The following is a 23,524-nucleotide window of genomic DNA, read 5'->3' on the forward strand; positions in this document are numbered from 1 at the left end:
GTTCGGTTCCTTTGGCTTGGCTGACGGATGAAGTAAGACAGCACCAGGCAATCAGTTTTCAAAAATCATAATGGATAGGACATACATATATACATATATAAATGTGGTCCACAATGCGGTCGTAGCACAATTGAAGTTCATTCTTTTAAAGCTTCACTTTAAAATTAAAAATCAACTGTCTAACAAGAGAGATGGATAAGACAAACTTTTAACTCCTCGACTCATCAAAATTGAAAATGCCAAGCAAATTGTCTCTTAGGGAAATTGTTGCGCAGTAAAAAACAGAAAAAAGTTTGACTTGCCCTATAATTGGCAAAAGACAAAAGCGGAAATGAGTCGCGTGTGGGCGGGTGTGTAGCAGCTTGTCAGTCAGTCAAAGTCATTCATTCAACCAGGTAAACTCGGTGCAATTTTGCATTTCACAATCAGCTGCAAATGCAGAAGGCAACCTAATGAGAAAACAACAACAAAAGCAGCAAACTAGTGCAAGTCTTTGACACAAATCAGAGATAATCCAAATCGGAATTCTATGGAATTGATGTCCAATTTGCACTCTCTGCCTCATAGCGAGGCAAAATTTAATTAGCAAACGGCTTCGTTTGAGATATGTGAGGAGTTTGAATTATGTTTGTATATGCATCTTGCTCATCAATATCGATAATCTGAAATAAGCATTTAATTGTGATAAATTACGCAAAAGGAGCACAAATTTTGGAATCTTGATTAACTGTTAACATAACGACAATATATACATACATACATATGTACATACAGGCATATGTATGTATGCGTAGTTATATAAAATTTATGTGAAATCCATATTGATAGGAAATAAAACGACTTATCATGTTTAATTAGTTTATGGTTTCCATTTAAACACATTTTGTATTGGATTTCAATGTAGTCAATATTAAATTGATGTTATAATATACACATGTATGTGTATTTTAATAGAAAATATAATTAATCGGCATATATTCTGAGTATTACTGATTTATATACAAACTAATGAATGAGTTTGCTTTATCAGCCATTTATTTATTTGTTGAGTTTCACTTTCATAAAGAATATTATAAAATTGCTCAGATGTTATGTATATTATATATATTCCTGATCAGCGTAAGAAGCTGAGGCGACAAAATTATGACAGCCAACTACTAAAATGAAATATGTTATTTTAGTTTTTAATTTTTTTGGTTTTTATAATTTGTTTAAAGGGAGTAAAAATATCTCCTTTCTCTCATTTTTCAAATGCTTTTGATCGAATTGGCTGTAATTCAGATATTTACTTCTTCAAATATAGTTAGTAACTTTTCAAATGTTTTTAGTCATATTGCTAATATTGTCATTATCCAAACACTTTTTTCCCCAACCTTAAAAAATTCCTTCTACAATTTTCATTTTGAATATACCTTTCACTATTTACTTGGAGACTTGAAGAATAACCTCAAGAATCGTATTATTTTTATGTTGGATCGTTTCAGCTCATTAAAATTGATATACCCGAATTATCGCTTAATATTAAAGATTTTATAATCTTCTTCTCCGCTCTAATACCGCAAATGACACTTCTTTATTTACCAGAGGTTGCCGTACCACAGATTGCCAGCGTTGCCCATAATTGTCATAAGCTCCAACTGATGGGCAGCACTTACACCTTAGACTTGCACTTTGCACATTTTTAAGGAATTATAAAAGTGTTTTTTTTTACAAGTTTAATTTGTGTTTTTATAAAGTTACAGTATCTAATAACTAATTTGTATATATTTCCTAATTGAAATGAATAAAACAGGTGGTATGTCCTTTATTTAATAAACTTTTTTAACATTTAAGTGAATACATATGTATGTATGTATGTGAATGTATTTGTCTGGCGTGGCAGACAGCGTGGCGTCGCTCAGCAATTTAACACATGTTTTGCGATTTCTTCTTTTTTTTTTATTACAGCTCAACCCAAGGTAATCTAAAATATGTGTGTAAGTATTTAGCCACATTTAAAATTCATACATTAACTTCTTACAGCAAAGACGTCCAACTGGGACACTTCAGAATGGAAAAGCTGCCGGTAAGTTAAACTTACCTTGAGGTGTCTTAAATAAATGTATTTATTCCTTTATTTATCTTAGCAGATTTAGTTCCCCAACCACCACAAACGTCCGAATCAACTCAAAACTTGACACCACAAGAAAAAAATGTATGTAACTAAATTGTCCAATTAAAAGACTTCAAATTCTTTAAATTGTTTTTTCAGATTTCTTCAGCGGCTCGCAGTGCTTGGGGTAAATGTTTCTTAATCTTGAAATACATTTTTTGTACACAAAATAATGCAATATAATGATGTTTTGTAGAAAAGAATTTTGACGTATTTGGTCCAATAGTCGAAAAAAATGGATTTACTCGCAACCTTAAGGCGGATAGGATTATATGTGGTTTTCCACGTAATCGACAATTGGTATTTCTTGTTCAATTTGGCGAAGTCGAGGAAGTTGTGACCCAACCTGATATGAAAAAATATGCTCCACAGCTTCTAATTGACTTTTATATTGCAAATTTAGATGATGGTCCACTTGAAAATTGCTATGGTGAGTTCAATTTTTTCCTGTGTATGTATTTCATTTGGTTTATCTGCATATATGTATATATAATTTGAGTTTATTTGATGAAAACTAATGCCCATTAAAGGCAAAGACAACTTAAAGACGCTGCTGCTGCCAAACAGATTATCGAATTTTGAAGCACCTTTCGGCAGACAGCATTAGGACTCAGATTCAGACACGTTGACAATCACGACTTAGACGTCGGCAACACGCCCACACGTTCAATACAAATAAATCAGACAAAGCATCTAAATCTAAATTGTATCGCATTGTGGCACACACACAGAGCAATCCCTCCGCCCCTTTCCACAACTACAATATGTATTTGATATTGAGAAGCTTACAACGGTTTTGTATTTCCTCCAGTAGAGCACATCCATCGAAGAAAGGAATCAAGTTGAAGTAGGTGATGAGAGAGACAGTATACCTTCCAATTGGCTACCATGTTGATATCGTATCGATTTCGTGGCAGTTACTACATATGCACTCCTTTTTTTCCTATTTTTTGTTGTATAGTAAACAACCCGCCACAATTTCCCTCTATAGAAAATGGCAACGGATTGCGGTTCTGTCTGCCACAACTGATAAATAAAAAGAGAAATATGCTGACAGCTCTTATTTACAGAGTGTTGAATGAATCTAAGTAAAACCCCTCACAATTTTGTTTATTTTGTTTATATCACTTAAAAAAGCTTTTTCAAAAATTTCATTATTTTAGGGACTAAAGAAAGAAACTGACTTTAAATTACTTCCATACATTCAATTTTATTGTAATTTATATAGAAATGACTTAAATTTTATATATATCACCAACTTTTGTGATTACTCCATACAATTTCTGTTTTGTTGTGAAAAGTGATTCCTTTTGTTAAATTTTCTGATGATTTTTGCAAGCAGTCTTATCTCTACTTATGAAATTATTAACCTTATCGATTATTTATATTCAGCTCATTTTATACTGAAAACTTTGCTGATTACAGGGAAAATGCACAAAAATTATGAATCAATTTTCCTCTCAACTTTCCACTTTGCGCTAAAGCGAACTTGCATAAGTAGGCACTAAAGCGCAAAATGGCAAATAAGAGAGGATTTTTGTTTTTGTTGTTTTTTAGTTTTTAAGTACAGAGAAAATATAGTCAATTTATCTAAAGGAAAGTTTACATAATTCATGCAAAATGGATGAAAGTGAACAAATATATATATTGCTTACCAAAAGAACTTTTCAAATTTATATATTAATACATTTTTTTGTAAATTTTTAAAGGCAAACACCCTTTTACTTTATGTTTAAATTTCATATTTTTCTAGTGTATCACAATATCAAAGATTTTAAATGTCACTCAGATTTTTCAAGGTAGTACATGCGTTCAGGGTAGTTAGTCAATTCGTTTTTAGTATTCAATAGGATTCAGTTCGTGTAGGTTTCACTAGTAGTACAAAAACACACAGATTCAAAAAAGGCATACATTTTTTTTTTTATTTTCTACGGCTTTTACACATCATGGACTTCCCGGTTAATATAATGTATGCTAATCCTTTTTACACGCAAAATTTTTTCGGAATTCATCAAAACCAAATTTATCTACATCCAAATTATTTAAACAGTTCGGCTAGTGCTTTCGGTTCTTTTGGCGACATATATAGGTTCGAGGATGGCAGCGGAGATGCGCGTGGTCCATTGTTATTGGGCAGAAGCAGCTACTGTGGATTCGGCAGAGTTCAAGGTCAAGGGCTAGACCAGAACGAAACTGAAGAAGGCGGCGTTGGCGGCATTGGTGGACATCGTGATGTGGGTAGACGCCACAGTGTGGCCACAATGGCAACGGCCACAACCATGGCGGCATCTTCAACCATGATATTGAGCTCGAGGTCAAGTCGTTTCGGGTTAGCCGAAATGAACAGAAATGTGGTTCAGCCATCGATGGATATTGGTGAACAGCGACAACAACAATATCATCGACAACAGACTGGCATATCCATGAGCTTCAGTATGTTATTGGCCAGGAGTTTGACAGAGGAGCCGACACGTATGAATCCAAATATATTTCCGTCCGTTGATGGTGTCCCGTTCATTATGCTCGGGCAAGAGCGATTCGAACTGGAACCAGAGACGATCTTTGTGCTGGGCATGCGTCTGAGTGTGACGAAAAATGATATTCTCATGTTCTTTAGTTCCGTGGGAATGATCGCTGTCGACCATGCGAGTAAACCAAGGATTTTTGTGTACAAGAATAAGATAACTGGACGATCCAAGGGTGAGGCGACCATTACATATATAAATCCCTTTATGGCGGAAATGGCCATTAGATGCCTGAACGGCAGGAGGTTTATGGGCGTAACTATAACTGTTTTACCGGCATATCTATCAACGCGCAAGGGTCGTGGCATCCGCTATAGATATCCTCGAGAGTTCGCTCCATCGAACAATCGGGAACATCAACAGGATCGGCAGCAGCAGAATCGTCCACGGCGACCCCGTAAATGGAGACCGGCTCGTGACAATTGGTATTGCATGTCCTGCCGCAACAGCAATTTTGTTTGGCGCTCCAATTGCAATCGTTGCAAGGCCAGCAAATCGGAGTATGCAGCCGAACCCCTTTTCAGTGGTTCACCATCTTTCATGAGGGTGGCTCGCCGTTGGCGTATACATAAGACCGACTGGGAATGCTGCTACTGTTTCAATAAGAATTTCTGGTATCGTCAGAGATGTAATCGTTGTCATGCTCCCAAGGCTGTTGATACGCCAAAACCCGTAACCCCACCCCGATCGGACAAATGGGAATTAAAGCTTGGCAGTGATTAGGGAGGGTCCAATACACTGAGTGTATTCAAAATTTACAAGTGTTATATGCAAGTCATAGTCATCAAGTATCAATACAGATTGGCAACGGTTTGGCGTTCTCACAGGCAAGCCAAATCCGTATGCATCATCAGTGGAAAGAATATCCAAATTCTTTGTGAAGTGAATCCATTTACAATAAATGACGATTTCATATATTCACACATTAATAACTTTCCAAACAGAATAAATGTATAAAGAGAGTATTACCTCTCAAGTCAAGTTACTTGTACCTTGTGTAATTAGTTAAACTTCCAAATCATAGAAACATTTCATAAATTGCAGACTAATGTGGCCGACATGGCCAAGTTTCAAGGATAGTTGCAGGTTGTGCATTAATTAGTGAAGTGAAAGTACTTTATAATGTGTTCAATGCCTCGCACAGCAGAGATTTTGGTTTAAATGAAGGATGCCAAACATTATTTAGGAGAGATTCATAAGTGTTCTATGTTGTTCTACACTTATTAATTTCTAAGAATCAATATCACTTTGGTATGTATTTAAATGGCACTTAATTCTAGTTGTTGCTATTGCTAATTATTTTTTTATACGACTTCATTAGTTTGCAGATATTAAGTTAGTTGTGGTTAAAACAATGTTGACTGGCACCTGGCACGGGCCACTGCCACATTAATCTACTTAATCCCTAATTCAGATAACTGAATATTTAAGCTCCAGCACAGAAAAAGAAACGACTCTGAATTCTAATCGTTTAATGAATTTATTTACTTGCCTTTACTTTTCTCCCTCACATTTTTCGCATTGAAGTTAACTGCAGTCAGTGGCCCTGTGGCCAACCACTTGAATCTGTCCCACACAAACCGCTGGCAGCATGAACCTTTTTACCCCCCACACTACCCCCTTTTCGCTTCTTGGTAAACTTGCTCAGTTTGTTGTGTGATTTAATCAAAGTTTGCAGTAGGAGCCAAATCTTGCCCTAGCTAGCGCGTTGTGCATTTGCCTGGCACACCCGCACCCGGACTTGCAGTTGTGGCTGAAAAGGGGAAAGGGAAAGAGAGTTTGTAGCTGTTGCACTTTCTTCCACACGGCCGAAGTTGGCAGCTGCTGCTGGATGGACTTGGTCTTGAAAGTCGGCTCTTGTTCTCGCCTGCAGGATATTTGCGTAGCTGTACCTGCAGTTAGCCGCAGCCCTCCTGTCCCCATCTCAGCTTGTTGTGTGTGTGTGTGTGTGTGCGCAACAGTGTCACACTTCAATGCCTTCAACCCACCAATCCCTTCATCGGTGCCATCTGTTGGGGATGCCGCTTTAAGTGCCAGCAGGAGAGTAAAATGCAATAAACACCATTAGCCAGAACGACTGCGCTTCATGACCGAGTCCAGGACCAGGACGAAGGTCTTTCGTCTATACCAAAGTGTAACAGAAGAAAGCCAGGTCAACAATCCAGGTAGAAAGGGAGGCACAGGCACCGGCAAGACAACAAAAAGCAGCAACAAAATGCGAAAGTAAAGCGAAAATCAACTTAACTGAATTGAATGAAAAAGTTTTAAACTGCGGGTGCCATAAACTCTGAATGCGGTTCAGTTCAATATCTTCCTGTCCAACAATGAGAACAAAGATGGGAATGCGATGCATTCATGGTTGTAGCAAAGGAACTGGGGTCTGAAGACTTGGACTAAATAACTTGTTTTCTAATACCAAAAGTTGCAAAGTTGAGGTATATTTTAATGGAACCTTTTACAAATTCCGTTTTGTTGATTATTTTTACAAATTTAAAGGCTAAAATTAACATATCTTTCGTTATTTTTTCATTAGCAAGTGCCATAACAATTATTGAACTAATACTCTTTTTAATCTTCTTTAGCTATTACTGAAGGTCCATTGGTTAGCTGTCCTAGCACTCCTAGCAGTGTTACTCCTAGAAAGCCTGTAGGTCGTAAAAACCATTCCGAATATCAAGTCTCAGAGATGGATCTTGAGTTCAAATCAAATATGTATTTGACCCCAGAAAAGTGTCAACAGTTGGCTGAGAAATTGCAGCTAACTGATCGTCAGGTAAGTTTAACTATAAGCATCAAAACAATGCATATATAAGGTAGTAATTGAATGTTTTATTTGTTGCAGATCAAGGCCTGGTTTTCCAACCGTCGTACAAAGGTTAGAAAACTTTCCATGGCTCAGGAAGGACCCATAAAATAGGATGCGTTTTAAATCTCCGACAACGCCCGTGGGTAAAAATGGCCGAGCATATAAGATGCAGTTCAGAAACCAGTTGGGGCCATTTGAAACTCCTGTTTGCCTTCAAATTCAACAAATACATACATACATGTATAGTTTTACATGATTTTTCACTAGTTTCCGTTTCCATTTGATATCGTTCACTTTCAATTACCACACAACTTTTCACATTGAACAAGAACAATTTAATTATCACGAATTATGCATCATTAAAATGAAAGAATAATTTCCATTGAAATAATAATCGCATTAAGTATACGCCACTTGAACGGAATTGCCAATTAATTGCTACATAATCCCACAGCATGTCAATATATTGTAATCAAGCAGAAATTTGTACTTTAAATTTATAGTTTACACAAAAAAAAAACTGAATACAACAACAACACGACAACAAAATATACAATTTTTATAAAATAAAATAAAATATAAAAAAAAAAATAACTATATATATATATATGGAATCGACCAAAAAAACAATGTCTATTCTAACGGTTAGTCCAACCAATAATAAGCAGAGGAAGGTTAAGCAAATGTTCCCAAAACGTACGTGTTTCTTGCGGAGCAGTGTTGCGATTAGAAACCGATTGACAGCATTTCGAACCTATGGATTTATGAAAACCAGCCATACCGGAACTCCATATCCAAGATGTGCCGATCCCCTTGATTCCGGAATATTGACGGCACGTCTGGCAGTTGCCAGCAAATTAAAATCAAAAGTAAAATCATCGGATGATGATGGTGAAGAAATTGAATCGATATCTGATACGAACAATGAATGCAGTATATCCAATTTACTGGATCCGGGTGAACCTAAGATGACATCATTTGAGGAGCGTCGTAAGTTATTTGATTTGGCCGAATTCACAATTTGCAAGGGTCGCAAATTAGGCGATTCCTTTCATCATTCCGACGTTGATATCGATGTCTTGTTGGCAAATAGCCGTCAACGTTTGGGCGGCTCAGCTGGTAATTATTCCAACTTTACCCTTACCTCAAATAAATCGCAATCGCTACGTCATTTTAAAGAGATGGAAGCCTTTTGTTTGGCTCAAAATATTCGCCTTAACCAGGGCCTTGAATTTGGTATGGCCAAAAAGTTTTAACAAGCCAAGTTTGACTTGGTCGAGTTTCCTTTATAAATATATATACACATCAATACATAACTTCATACACACAAGAAACAAGTTAATATAAACGAAAAAGTATACAAAAAAAAAAAAAAGAAAACAAAACAAAATATTGCTTTAAAAATTGATGATTGAGCATGACTTCTTTATTCCATAGACTTTGCATGTGTGTTCCAAGTATGAGATGGACTTTTTTTTGTAGAATTTCTGTGTCAAAAAGTACTTATTCCATATCCCTTTCCCCCCTCCTTTTGTTTGTAGAACATCTGTGGTCGAAATATGTAAGGAAAAAAAACAATAACATCAACATCAACGCTTTTTCGTTTTTCCGCCTTTTTGTGCTTTTTTCAGCCAGGACAATTCGCAGACATTTCTTTCACTAAAATCCACTCAACTTCACTCACATACACACACACACCCAAGCATACATATACGTATACAAACATATACACACAATGACGAAGTATTCTGCGACAGTTCATTGTACTCTTTTTTGTTTTTATACTCTTGCAAAAGAGAGTTTATTAATTTTGGGGGCGGAATCTTTATCTTTATATAGTTTTAAGGCCTCTATTATATATCTCCCAAAGGAGGTGCCGGATTTAATAAAAATTTTTTTATGGGCGCTTAAAGAATGCCCCTTTGTTTGTTATATTTTTAAGCTCTGACAATGAGTGGAATTAGACATGCTACTAATAACAAAAATAAAGAAACGATACAAGTTTCTAATTTTAATCAAACTTAGCAGAATTACACCTTTAGTAATTTACAAATTTATTTTTCAAAAAAATATATTTATTTTTCGAGTCATAACCAAACGCCTAACTTGATTCAAGATCTTTATACCTTATTTTAATGACTCCAAGAAGTTTTCTTTAATTTTAGCAGATGGTAATTAAATCATAGGGCTAAAAAGTTACTCTTAATTTTTTATAATTTATTCACTTATACACTTATCATATGTCCCTCATTTTTAGTATAACCCAGTTCAACTTAAAGATAAACCCAGTTAACTGGCTATTACTGATCCCAGCTGTCTTGTAACAGCTTCTGATTTATAAATCCATGCACTTACATTATTTACATTCTCTAGAAATTTCAACACAAACTTGTGCGTAGATCTAAAAATGTTTTTTGGTTCGTACGGAACTCTGGTATTTAAAGGGATCTATGTAAATGTGCTATCCCTGATACAGATCAATATTGGTCCAAAAGGAAAACCACTTACTTGGCGTTTTACAACGTGGACTATAGAAATTGAGTCATAAATTTGACCTACCTTTTACTTTTACCTTTTGGTAACGAAATCAAAAATTTAGAATACCAATGGCCTGGTGCTGATTGCAAACTCATAAATAAAATACTAAAAGAAATAATGTAGTATTGTGAAAATAGTTAGAATATAGTTTAGTCGGTGCCTTTTAATTTTACCATTTCTAGTTAAGGAAACTCGCGACTTTTGCATTTTGTTTTATGCACTTTTCCACACACATTGAAACAATAGTTTTGAGGGAGCCCTGTGAAATGTTGAAATGTTTGGCCATAAATTATATGTCTATATGGCCCAGCAATGGTGTTAGTGGAGAGTTAAGATATGAGGCTTAGATTTCCATCACATGATGACTAGCCGGCGAGGCTGTAAATGTGTGTGTGTGTATCTATGTGTGTGTTGTTATTCTGCATGAAACTGTCATATTGCAAATGACACGCCAGGGAGTTGTCCCTCCATTTCTCTATTTCGCTGCATTAGAACCGAAAAATGTTTCGCCACAAACCACCAAAAGATGGTAGGTCCTAGATATGTCCTGTCCTTTCGTTTCCGCTGCTGCTGCACTGACAGCTGTTCGTGTTTTTTGGTCATCACATTAGCGCTATTTTCAGCTTTTGTGTGGTCATAATTCACTAGAATTAATTGTCGCATTCGAGCTGAATCTGTGTGTATCCTTTAGTTAGCCATTTTAATAGATATAAAATAAAAAGTGCCAATCCCTTCAGTCTCTGGGGTGCTGTCTTAATATTGAATGTGTTGGCAGTTTTCACAAAAGTCCTTAAAGTAAGCAGAGTTTTGGCTAGAAGAACTTCAAATAGCAAATTATGCAAAACATAATAATAAAATTTCATAAAAAATGTCCAACTTGAGGGTAGGGGAAAGAGAATTTCCTTGATTGTCTCAATGTGAAAACATTTTATGCTAATTTCCAGCTAAAAGGGAGAGAAAGAGAGAGAGTTTTGTAGCGATTTGGGTCTAGGGCCTGCAGCAATTGTTTTGGGTTAGGCAACAAGAAATTAGTTTGGCATATCAAAAAAGGGTTCTTTCACCATCTTTATCAGGTATTTGTTTATACAGCTGCATTCTTTTTTTAGTTGAGGACTAATTTTATTACATTTTGCCTTTGCTTTAAGCCAACGGCAATGTCAGTTCTTTTTCGGGCCCTCTTTCACTTTTGGATTGTTGTTGCTATTTATACGAAGTGGCTTTTAAAATAGGCAAATAAGTACTTTGTAAGTAAATTCTTTTTTTTTTTTTTTGGTTTAAGTGAGGCGCCAGCCTGTTGGGTGCGGCTGTGGTGGGCGTAACTGACTTGCCGCCCATTTGGCAGACACTCGTAAAAATAAGTCAAGAGACTAGCGAATTTTGTCTCTTTTACTCAATATTCGTCTATCTCTCTTTCACTCTCATTCTCTGTCTCTGTGATAACGATGCCATTCAAATGCTAAACAAAAAAGGCGGCAAAAAGTTGAAAAACTTTTGTTTTGTTTTATTTATTATACGTATTTGGTTGCTGTTGCTGTTGTTGTTGTTGTTGCAGTTGTTTTGGGTTATAAAATGAAACGAATGTAGACAAAACTTTGGCCCCGTTTTGAAAGTTGCACAAGCTATGCAGACAGAGACACGCCCTCAGCGATTCCGACAATTGGGTTAGAAATGGGCAAGAAATGGGAGTTAAATATGGTGGTTAAGGTCTAGAGTATAAATGTAAAGAGTTAACATAATTAGGCATAACAGTTTCAGTAGGGTGAAATCTTGGGTGTAAGTGTTTATTTTTAGTTCCATATCATATCTTCAACGATAAAACTAGTTGCGAATCACAACCAAATGAAGCCAAAAACAGATTGGCAAAGCTTACAGCATTAGAGTCCAACTATTTTTGTTTTTATTTTGTAACTACAGTTTTGACTGGCTAATACTTAAGTTTTGATGAAAATTTAAAAAACATTGAAATCATTTCTATTATGGAAAATAAAGTTAAATATTTTTGACAGTTTTTCTAACTGCATTGGTCCCACTGTTGCTGTCGAAAGCGCCGCTGGAATGCGGCCGGAAACAATAAAAAACTCCGCTCACACACACACAGTCACACACAGTCACACACAAACACACACACACAGTGTGCCCTGCATAAAAAACTGCTTATTACGTCGTATAGTGAGTAGAGATTACGGTCTTTGTCGGGGGCAAAAGCAACGGCAACGGCGGCATCTGTGGCAGCTCATGGAGGCGGATGCTTCAACAACAATTGAAATAAATGAATTTACTAAAGCAAAAAAAAAAAAAAAACGTATATAAAAAGGATTGTGGCATAAAATTCAATGATAAAGGCTTTTATATATTCTTAAATATTGTATACATATTCATTTAAGATACAATCGTAAATTGCAATTCGAAAATGCCAATTGAAGCGATTTCTTCAACATTTATGATGCCACAAAATGTTAACTGAGAATCAGAAACAAATTCATTTGCTTAACCACCCGAAGCGAGGCTTGCGACTGAGCCTTAATTAAGTTTCTGTCTGGGCCAGCAAAATGTCAGAAAAGTGCGTAAAACCGGAACCTTGGACACACTCATTCACACACACACACACACACACACCCTCAGCGGGGTGGCATACACTTAAAACTAAGCCAATTTTGTTTGGCCTCACACAAACTAGGCGGGAGAATGGCGGGAGGGGAGAAAAAAAATCTGGCAGCTATTTCAAACTCAATTAAACACGGTAAAGCCAAGTTAAGGGTACCTTTCATTGCCCTAGTATCCTTTCCGTTCTCTTGGACACAGCTGTTCTTTATGTACCCCCACCCACACATATAAACACAACAAACAAGCACACACACACTCTCCTCAATGGGGTATACATTGGTGTATTTTAAATATTTTAATACTGCCGGCAGTTGCTTTTCGGTTTTGTTTGGTCTTTTAGTTTGATCTCATTTGGAAAAGGTCGAAAGGCCTAACATTATTTGATTGCCACTTCAATCCACTTTCACTCTTTGTCTCTTTGGCTCACAATTGTCAATTCCCTTCCACACACACGCACACACACTCCGGATAGACACGTGTGTTTCAACTGAACCTTTTTGTTCTTTCCTCTGTATTCTTTTTGTTTTCATTTTTGCATATAAGGCTTTTGTTTATTTGAATTTTCGGCAAAAGTGACCCGCATAGTGACCATGCATAATTAGATTGAAATTTTTGGGTCAAATTGTTTGTACTTTGTAAATTGATTTCACTTATTTGTTTTGGACACAAAATGTTATTGTATCTAATATTGAATGCTGTTAGCTATAAGTACTTGAATTTCTTTTGAAATAAGCTTAATCTTCAAGCCAATATTAATCAGGTATAAATTTTGTTATGAAATATTTAATCGAAGCATGAAATTTGTCTATATATTATGAAGTTCATTTTAAGCTTATAACTTTAAAGAATAGGTGAACCCAATATTAAAAGTGTTTCTAGTCTTAGACCCACCTAAAAAATAAGAAATGTGTCCCTTTCAAAGAAGAATAAAAATTATATGCATTTCTTTAGAATAGTGACTTTTAAATAACATTTTCCCGTATTTTTAACATTTTGTTGACCAACTTGTTAAAGAATTAAATGACATTTGAAATTATTTAATCTAAAAATTATTTTTGTCTATTGGAATAATAGTCAAAATTTAACTACATTAAATACTTTTTTATCGCATCTCAACTCTTAAATCTAACATAAAAACTAACCTGTTCTGTTCATAAGATGCTTTAAAAATGTACTAAGCTTAATTCAAAGAATTCATCTAAGCCGTGAGGTATTCGTAAGTTAGTAGAATAATTTCCACTGTGTCTGCCCAGAGTCATGTCTCGTACAGAAGGTCCTTTGTTGTTGTCTTCCAGACTTACATTGCTTGAACGAAAATAATTGGCCTCTCTCTCCTGTGTGTGTGCTCAGTGGGTTATTTATTTTGAACACATTTATATATTGTAGGTACTTATTGATTTTTCGGATGCATTCATGTCCATTTTATCAATGGCCAATCATTTGTCAAGCGCACCTGTTCAATGTATCGTTATTTTTGTCTCCTCTTTTTTGGTTCAATTCTTTCTCTATTTATGTGTATCTATTATAATTGAGAGTCAATGAACCAAACCAACCAAATGTACTTGCATTTGGGGCAACTAGCCAATTATTGTTTGCAATTTGAACACATCAAATGATGCAAATTATGGTCTTTAAAATGCATTTCTGTCACTTTGAAGTGAGTGAAGGAAAGAAACCTTTCTCTTGCACTGATCTCATTTATATTTTTGCAACTCTTTTCGGTTCCTCTGTCCCCGTCCTGGATTTTGAGTGTGTGTGTGTGTATGTGTGTTGTGTTGTTTATGTTTGCAGCACAGACATTTGCATACCAAGATATGAGGAGGAATGTCGTTTGCATAATAATTTAACTCATTACCTTCATCCAAACCTCACCGTTCCAACCGACGTCATGTCCGTCTCCTTTAACCGAATAGTTAAGCATAAGTAAGACAGATGGAGATGAGGTTGAGTTGCTTTACCCAAAAGGATTTACGCTTCTTGAGTTCGCTAACGAGGCTAATTTCTATGAGGTCAAGTTGTTGCACGACAGTGCTGCTCTCTGCTATAGTTATTAAGCATACGACACGTATGCCAAGTGGCTTAAACGTTTCGAACACTTAAAAATGCTTTGTGGTTAATTAGTCCATGATGTGACGGAGATAGGGCCTAGAGACAGGACAGACTCGTATGTTAGCCAAATGTTTGTCAACTTTAATTGATTTGATAAGTTAACCAACTTTCCAAAAAATTTACATATTCTGTCTCATATCTTTATCGAGAAAGCCCTGCAAGCTCCCGCTGTGAAATGTTCAGAGGGTTTCATTTTTCCCACTTTTGCACTCAGCATGAACTTTGCGGCTTTTAACGAGCCCCATAAAATCTTTGTCCTCAAGTTGCAAGCACTCATTGCGGCAAGTTCCATAAGCGTGTTGCAAGCGAAAACTTCCAATTGTTGTTTGATGTGGCTTGCGTCGTCGTGTGGTGCATTGTGCAAAAAGTTTTTCCCAATTTCGCCTTGTACGTTTTATTTATTTTTTAAATTAAAAAAAAAGGAAAAGTGTCTTTCATTCATTTAATTAATATAAAAACGAAGGTAAATAAATTATTTTAAGTGAGCTTTGATTTGTCACAGAATAAAATAATGAGAATAAATCTGTTATTCTGCTGCCAAACGGTAAACATTATTTCACATTCAAAGGAAAACTAGGTGATTTACAATGTCTCAGTCAGAGGCGACTGGTAAATAAAACGTACAACTGCATAGGAACCAAAGGAGTTCAGCAGAAATTGTATAAAATCTATGTGTGCAAGGATTGGCATTAAGACACTAAGCTCACATCTCAGTCTCACATGGCTCGGTCTCAGCGGGTGGCAGCGGGAGATGGAAAGCGACTAGAAAAAAAAGCAGTAGCGGAAGTTATGCCATCAACGACTTGAGTAAGTTAAGTGAATTGCTGTTGCACCAGCAGCAGCAGCATCCGTGGCAACAACAGCAACATCAGAGCAGAGCCAAAGGAAATGCAGGATGAGCCTGGGCATGGGCATGAACAGGACTTTGAGTAGAAGATTAGAGAGCAAGCAGCAAGAATGAAAATGAAAATGAACAGAAAAAAAATGAAATGAAAGGAGATGAAGGGATGAGGCCAAAGGGAAAAGTGCACATATAAAATGGCTGACATTCAAGTGAAGCTAGAGTTAAATTTTACTCCTCAGCTTCTGTTCGGGTAGGTGGAATGATGCGGCATGACTCTAGCTATTTATTGAATAAGAGAATAGGAACTGGTAACTTAAGCAAGTTATTTGAGCAAAGATGATTACAAAAGAGAATCAAATAAAAGATATCAGATGAATGCGGAAAAAATAAAACCAAAACTGTCTTTCGTAATTTAATATCTGCATTTAATGTTCCAAGAAAGCGAAGACATTAGCTTTTTAATGGTAGTTTACGTTGTTTATTTAGTGATCGTTACTTTTGGTATACAGAATTTAAAACTAAAGCCTCATACTTCATTCCTATAAAGTCTATTAGAGTTTACGTTGTTTATTTAGTGATCGTTACTTTTGGTATACAGAATTTAAAACTAAAGCCTCATACTTCATTCCTATAAAGTCTATTAGAGTTCCCTTTACCTTGCTATTCTCTCTTCTAAAAAAAAGGTTCTTTATTCATGCTTCAATTCTTCTTTTGTCACATGTATTAAATGTTTTTATGGTCTTTAGTTAACGACTAATTTTGATTTAACTAGATCAGGGCACTTCTCACTTGAGTGCTAATTGAACTGAATTTTAAATGAAAGTAAACAAACCGAGAAGCCGCAAGTTTGAAGAAAGAAAGTGAGTTGACTTCTGTTTAGAGGGAATTGAGCTTCATTGGAGGTGTGAAAATTCTTAAGCCCCCAGTTCTTGTTTAGTTCTTCAACCAAATGGATCGAACATTTGCTGGCTTAGCTCTTTGGCTATGGTTTCTACTGTCTTCTGCTACGGCTTCCAGCAGTTACAGTAGCAATAGTCACCTGAAACGCTTTAGTAGATCGCTTATCTTTCCGCCCACCACACCGACACGTGTACAATTTATTGGCGGTATCGGTATACCTGTTGATGGTTTACATTTCGAATCAGTTACCTCTGGCTATGTGCTGAAAGCAGAATACTTTCTGCCCACCAATTCTACAGAGATCACGCGCGTCTATCTCAAACCGATGACCGTATCGGCCAGAGAGAAGGAGATAAATGGAAATGAGCAGTTTGACTATGGTGCCATATATCGTTGGATTATTTATCGTGGCATTGAGATGATATTGGACAATATGGGACTACCCGGACGGAGTTGCTTGCTACGAGTGATTTGTGAACATGCAGCTGTTCCCTTGAGCCATGAAAGCGGTTTACTTGGCGAGATTCTACACATAATATTAACTCCATCGAGTTCGAATGACAAACTAACGCATCGAATGGATGGTGAATATCAAGAGTCTGAACATTATGGCAAACGTGGTGGTGATTGTAATGCAGCCTATGCCAAAAAGTGTTCAAAATCACCCATGGATCTGATTAGTATTATAATGAAAGTGAATAAATGAAAATGAAACCTGATTGATTGTTATACAATGATTTCATTAAGTTTGGTGACAATAAGTGAATGTGATGTGTGCACGTAGCGAATGTTAGTTAGTTAGTTAGTTTTTCTATGTGTTTAACTAACTAAAGCCTATCTAAAACTTTGTGTAAGACAATTTTTTTTGGGGGCGCACAACATAAACTGCAATCACGTACAAGCAGGTGTGACAATTACAAAGTTGATAAACATTTTAATTAGTTTTCGCACACGTTGTCAGCATGATCTGCATACCCAATCAGCATCAGTTGTAATTAAACATACGAAACACCCAAACAAACATACACACACACTCACACAAAGGGAGAGAGTCACACAAATACGCAACACAATGTATGCGAAATATACGTTGCGTATGCGTGATGTGTGAAATTATTACGAGAGAGCGGTTAGTGAGGGGGGAGAGACACAACTGTTTCATTCCTCTGCTTAATTCAGTTAAATTTAAATACCAAATATAATTTATATGAATTATATCTATGTATATATGTATATTTGAAGCCATTAATACATGCCACTAATACAAATTTATTTATCTCACCAAACACCTTTAACCTTAAAGGTTAATCAGAACACGTAGAAAAACACTCTCTCCCTCTCCCTCTCCCTCTCTCTCTCTCTTTCTCTCCCTCACTCTTTTCTGCTGCTGACTGTTAATGGAGTTAATATTTTGTGGCCATGACACGTAATCGACCATTGTGTGGTTTGCATTGCCATAAAATTTCACTTGTAATTATTATATTCACACACATTCTGGGTAAAAACGGAAGTTGGACAGGACTTCCAGCTAAATTTAATTTCAGACCATCAAATGAGTTAAATATTAATTAGCTAACAAAGGCGGGAGAGAAAGGGCTTTCCAAATTATTATAACTAAAATGTTATATTCATGCAAAAATAACATTATGATAACTTTATAAAATTGTTTGGATCTAGAATGGGAACATTTGTCTTTAATTTCCGTGTATCTGGCGGCTATTCTGTGTGCATGAGTCCTGTTCGTTTTAAATAATTTGGAAATGTACTATGCACAACCTGCGGGGCCAACAAAAAAGAAACAGTGAGATAATGAATTAACTCAAATGGAAAAACATCAGACATAACATTAGCATTGCATTTCATTTGGTTAAAATCCCATTACTCTTGTTTTTTTACTTTAGCTACAATCGTTTGTCATTAATTCTACAAGGCATTTCCTACATATCATAGATTTCCTGTATCTAGTGTGTGATTTAAATGTGCTGCTGATAATGATGACGATGATGATGATGCTTCACCCTTTGTCGGACACTAAATACAAATTTAAATACGACAAACACTTTTGGCCATTGTCCTATTCGTATCTCTGCTGCCTGCTTTCTTGCTTCTCTCCACTCCTGTCAAAGATCTGCAATTTTGTAGTGTGAAATTTATGGGCAGACGTAAAAGATAAACTTGCCTGTCATTTATCAACGTTTCTCGGATTGCTGCCCATTTGCCCCAGCTAAGTATGTATGTATGTATGTGTACACATGGCTCTGGCCCTTTTGAAAACATTTTGACTTGAAATGATTACGCCAAAAAACTCAACAGATAAAACCCTGAAAACGGAAGCGCACATAAATCAGTAAGTAAATGTGACTTCCTCGGCCTTAGTGTGACTTGAACTCGAATTCTCTTGCTAGTTCTGGTTCTGGCCTTTTTGGCTCTCCTCGGACTTTGTCGAACACTTTACAAACACACACACATACACAGAGCTAAGGCTGAGTTTTGTGCTCAACCTGACTTGGACTTGAACTACCCTCGAGCATAGGTGGGTAGCTCCGGTGCGGTGCAGTGGGAGGTGATGGCCAGAAACTGCAGCAAAGCAAAGAGGACACAAAACTACGACCAACTACCAACGACGACGACGATTGGCAACATTTGATGGCAAAAGTTAGGTTCGCATTTATCTTTCGTGCAAGTGTCACTTGTGAGTTTCTTGAACCACAGCCAAGTGAAGGTACAGACAGATGGCCACAGAGAGTGCAGAGGATAAGAGGTAAGGGTAAGCACACAATAAAGTGAGTTGAGCTTTAAAGAAATGAGGCAACAGCTTACGAATTGATTAAAGGAAATACATATATTTTTCTGCCCGCATTCAATAAACAATTGTAAATTGTAAGCTGTCAATTAATTGTTGGAAATTAAGCAATATTAAGTGCCATGCAAGCTGTTGCCGCATAATATAAAATACGCTTAAAGAACAAAAGTTTTTAAAGCTTATTTGTAAGCCACTTGATGGAATATTTCACATCGTATATATATTTTATGAATCAAGCACCATTCATTCACTTTCAATCGAGCTATCCAACTGCACTTTGTTGGCAACCGCATCATCAATTGCCAAATGTCTCAAATTGAAGGAAAGGTTGAAACTTGTTGTCATCGTCATTCTATCTATAGTTTGCCATTTGCCATTTTGCACAGCCAATACATGGCAATTTACATGCATGACGAAGTAGTTCTTAAGCTATAATCCCCCTCTCCACCCTCTCCCATTTGTATAGCATTGATGTAATGACAAAATGTTACAACTTCAATTGAAACGTTTGACAAATTAGCTGTCGCTGATTGTTGTTTGGCTGAGGGCGTTGACTATGTTTTGATGTCGTCTGACGATGATGATGACGATGTGCCTCATTTGAATTTTCGTAACTTTTGTGGTCTTTGATTTATGTGGCAGCAAAATCAAGTGACAGTCAAGTATTTCCCTTAAATAGGTGTACATAAATACATACACAGGTAATGCATATATATAATATATTTTTAGCTGAAATTGCATATTCAAATTGTCAACAGCTGCCTTCTCTTTCTCTCTCTGATTAGCATAATAAAGTGTGTCCTGAACCTCTCAAGTCTTTGGTATGAGAGGCAGCACGACAACACGTCGTATGCGCAATATTAATTATTCAGCGTGAGACAAAACAAGAGGAGTTTGAGAAGGCAAAAGAACACACTGCAGGCGACAAGCACATATTACAATATATATATATGGAAGAAAGGAATACGAATTCCTCGAGCAGCTTGGCTGTTCTGAATTTTAACAATCCAGAGGCGAGGCGATGACTGAGTCCTTGTGTGTGTGTGTGTGTGTGTGTGTGTGTGGGGGCCAAACATGCGCTGACAATAAACGCGCTATTTTCGGTGAAATTACAAAAATGTGAGCAAACATTTTATTTGCACTTTTTAACTTTGTTGCTACCCGAAAGAATAAAAAAACTGAAACTCTGTTGTTTGTGTGTGAGTGTGACATAAATCTTTGGCAATTCTACCCATCTGGTTTTTTTCCGTTTCTGTCTCTCCTATTTTTATACTCTCATTTGCCTTTTTTCTTTTGTTGTTCTGCAAGCGCGCCTTGGCAATGACAAGAATTTGAATAATTCGCACAAATGTGCCAAGTTGAAATGTTAAAATTCCCAAAAACGACATTGTCTGCCAGTTGGCGAAGCGGTTGGCAACTTCTTCCGGTTTGGCAGCAGTGAGAAAAAGAGCACAGACTAAAAAAGAAAAAAAAAACAAGAAGCGAGAAAAGTCTAAAGTCACGACCTGCCAAATGATTGCAAATGAATGGCCTCCCGCGAGGATGCCAAAGTTTGTTGCTTTGCATCGTTAAATTATTTGACGCATTTTACGCTAATGTGTCGCACCATAAACCAAATTACAAATGGCAAATGGTGAAAAAAAAGGAATGGAGAAAATAAAAAGACTCTATGAAACTTTTGCCTCATTAAATGATTGCCATTTAGTCATTGTCAGTCATTGATTTTTCAAGCTCTTGTACCTATTTATTAATGTTTTGCTATTTATCAACATTTCTTGTACATATTTATCATTATGATATTGATGATATAATTTTCATGTTTTCACGTTCCGCTGGCTGCCAGCAAAAGGCAGTACAAAAGAGAACGAAGGCAACAGCATTAACTGCAGCCTGCACTTTTCCACAATTTCCGCTGTCATTTTACCAGCTTCTCTCCCTTCTTTCTCTTTGATGGCTAAAGAATTTTCCAATAAGCGAGAAAACCATGCACAAATATGTAAGTTGTAAGTCTCTTGACGTCAATAGCGCGAATATTGAAGATGAGGGAAATAAATAAGCACAACCAACAGCCCGCACCATAGAGATACGAGCATCCAGGCCTGGGCTCCTCACTCTTTGGTTGGTGGGCATGAAGCGAAAGACATTTGCGTGACAGAATGCCTTCATATTCCAAAAAAAAGAAGGAAGAAAAAAGACTGACAAAAGAAGGTGGCAACTATTTCAAACGTGGTTAAAGATTAAGACGTAGAGTAACTGGGATAGATCATGAAAGAATGACAAGTAAAATGCATTCCAGAAATTTCTACTTTATTTGGAGATAATTAGTGCAGTCGAGTGCAAGTTTTAATAATGGATATAAGGATAATACCACAATAAGAACGACATTCACAAAAACAACATAGAAATTAAAGAAATTTTTAATAAATCATTCAACTCAATTTTCAGTAAGATAAAATTCCATTCTTTTGAAGAGTTTAAGTTGCTTCCTCCCTTCTTAATTTTAATCCAATCAACTCCTTTTTTATTTAAGAGCTTTCTTTAAACGAATTAAAGAAATTTGGTTCATAAAAATAGTTATTCCACATTTTATTATTGTCAAAAAATAGTATTCACACCTGATTTCGTTTCCAAATCCTTTGCAGTCGTAAATCAAAAACAATTCCATTCCGTTTCTTCAATTTAGAGTGAAATGTAAAACCTTCAATCGAAGCAGCACAAGCTCTTGCATTCCCTTTCTTTCACTATACTGTCGAAAAAGCAATCTTTGTTATTTGACTTGAAATCGAAAGTGAAAACAGGTCTTAAGTTTGGTATTTTAGACTGGAAGGAAAAGCATGCATTAAGGATTCCATTTATTTTTGTGTTTGCCCCAAATAAAAGAAATATATGGATTATTGTATTTGACAACTTGCCTAGTCTCTCACTTAATCGCAACTCTAGACGTATCTATTAATTATGATATGCTAGTCTAAGCTTGATAAATTCAACACTTTTGTAAGCCGCTTTTTCCTGCCTCTGACACATTAATTTTTATGCCCCAAAACGTGCAGTGCTCCTTTAACGCTAAAAGCAATTAAATGTTAACATACATATACACATATCACATCCTTGTACATATATTTTGGTATATCTTTAAACACACACACACACATACACACACGCACACGCAGGATAATAATTTGTGGATGCTGTTGCTGTTGCTGCTGATACCCGCGGGCCGCGGCTATGGCCATGCAAATCCTCGAGCAGTTAAGCTCTGCTCATTTATCACAAATTTTTGCTCCCTGCCAGCCAGCCAGCCTCTGGGTGGGCCATGTCCAAGTCAAGGAAAATTAATATGCGAAAATAAATTATCAGGGCAAATGAGCAACGTTTACCACAGAGTTGTAGTGCCAAAGGTTAAGTTGAAGCCGAAAGCCATAGCCAAAGAATTCCATTTCCACACTCATCATGTTTTTTATTTTGCTCTCACTCTCTCTCTCATTTAGGAGGGAGGTGAGGCCCACTTCTTTTCTGCATCATCGAGCACAGAACTAAACATCATTTGTTATGCCATTTTTAGGGGCCATAAGAAGGCATAGCCAGTAATGTCAGCAACTAACTAGCTACTCATACCTTCTTTTTTCGTAGCCTCTAATGGACTTACCCAGGCCTTCTGAAAAAAAAAGAAAGAAAAACTAAAGTTTGAAGCAAAATTTGGAAAGCACAACAATACGTTTAGTAAAAGTCTATAGGGTAATTGAAAATTGGTCAAGTGTAAAGTCCTGACAGAAGTAAGGGAAAAACAGATATACTTACCTATATACAGATGTGTGGAGTGTGTGTGGTGTGTGGGGTGTGTGTGGTGTGTGTGTATGTGGGGCTGGTCTCTCCATTCTCTATAATGGAGACTCTGTTCAACGGCTTGTAAAGCGATAAAATTCAACTAGACCCACAATTGAAAGGCATCGGCAGCGGTAATAGCATTGGCAGAATTTTTTTGTTGTTGTTGTTGTTGTTTGCGTGTATCAATTTAAAGTGCTTTAAAGACTTCTTATCTCCGGAACTTGTTCACGTGCTGCTGCTGCTGCTGTTTCTGCTTCTGTTCACTGTCACTGAGATAATCTTTAACAATAATGAGCCTAATTTGAGCGCATTCATTTGGAAAATTAAAAATTAAATTGCTTGTTTCGCTTGTTTTGTTGTTGCTTTTCGTGTTTTATTGTATGTATGTTATGATGAAAATATTTTTACAATCTCTGGG

At 36.5% G+C, this 23,524-nt stretch overlaps 3 protein-coding genes across 4 annotated transcripts; all 3 read left to right on the top strand.

The window, feature by feature from the left end:
• Window positions 1-1,623: 1,623 nt before the first annotated feature.
• LOC111519184 lies at window positions 1,624-7,871 on the top strand. Of its 2 annotated transcripts, none has more exons than XM_047013553.1 (8): window positions 1,624-1,795; window positions 1,948-1,958; window positions 2,023-2,065; window positions 2,127-2,194; window positions 2,252-2,279; window positions 2,349-2,582; window positions 7,260-7,450; window positions 7,520-7,871. In XM_047013553.1, exons 1-8 carry the CDS (start codon window positions 1,780-1,782, stop codon window positions 7,592-7,594), a joined length of 666 nt encoding a protein of 221 aa, XP_046869509.1. In that variant the 5' UTR covers window positions 1,624-1,779; the 3' UTR covers window positions 7,595-7,871. The 2 variants fall into 2 exon arrangements, with proteins under 2 accessions (XP_046869509.1, XP_023034364.2); XM_023178596.2 differs by having other exon boundaries at window positions 2,130-2,194.
• Window positions 3,967-5,662, top strand: LOC124462117 (transcription initiation factor TFIID subunit 15). The gene is made up of 2 exons (XM_047013552.1): window positions 3,967-4,121; window positions 4,203-5,662. Exons 1-2 carry the CDS (start codon window positions 4,099-4,101, stop codon window positions 5,398-5,400), a joined length of 1,221 nt encoding a protein of 406 aa, XP_046869508.1. The 5' UTR covers window positions 3,967-4,098; the 3' UTR covers window positions 5,401-5,662.
• Window positions 7,872-16,527: 8,656 nt separating the features above from the next.
• LOC6647409 lies at window positions 16,528-17,184 on the top strand. Its single transcript, XM_002070279.3, has one exon. The coding sequence runs from the start codon at window positions 16,528-16,530 to the stop codon at window positions 17,182-17,184; it is 657 nt and encodes a 218-aa protein (XP_002070315.2).
• The last annotated feature ends 6,340 nt before the right edge of the window (window positions 17,185-23,524 follow it).

Source organism: Drosophila willistoni, chromosome 3R (genome assembly GCF_018902025.1).
Source record: "Drosophila willistoni isolate 14030-0811.24 chromosome 3R, UCI_dwil_1.1, whole genome shotgun sequence".
In the NCBI taxonomy this organism is placed as follows: Eukaryota; Metazoa; Arthropoda; class Insecta; order Diptera; family Drosophilidae; genus Drosophila; species Drosophila willistoni.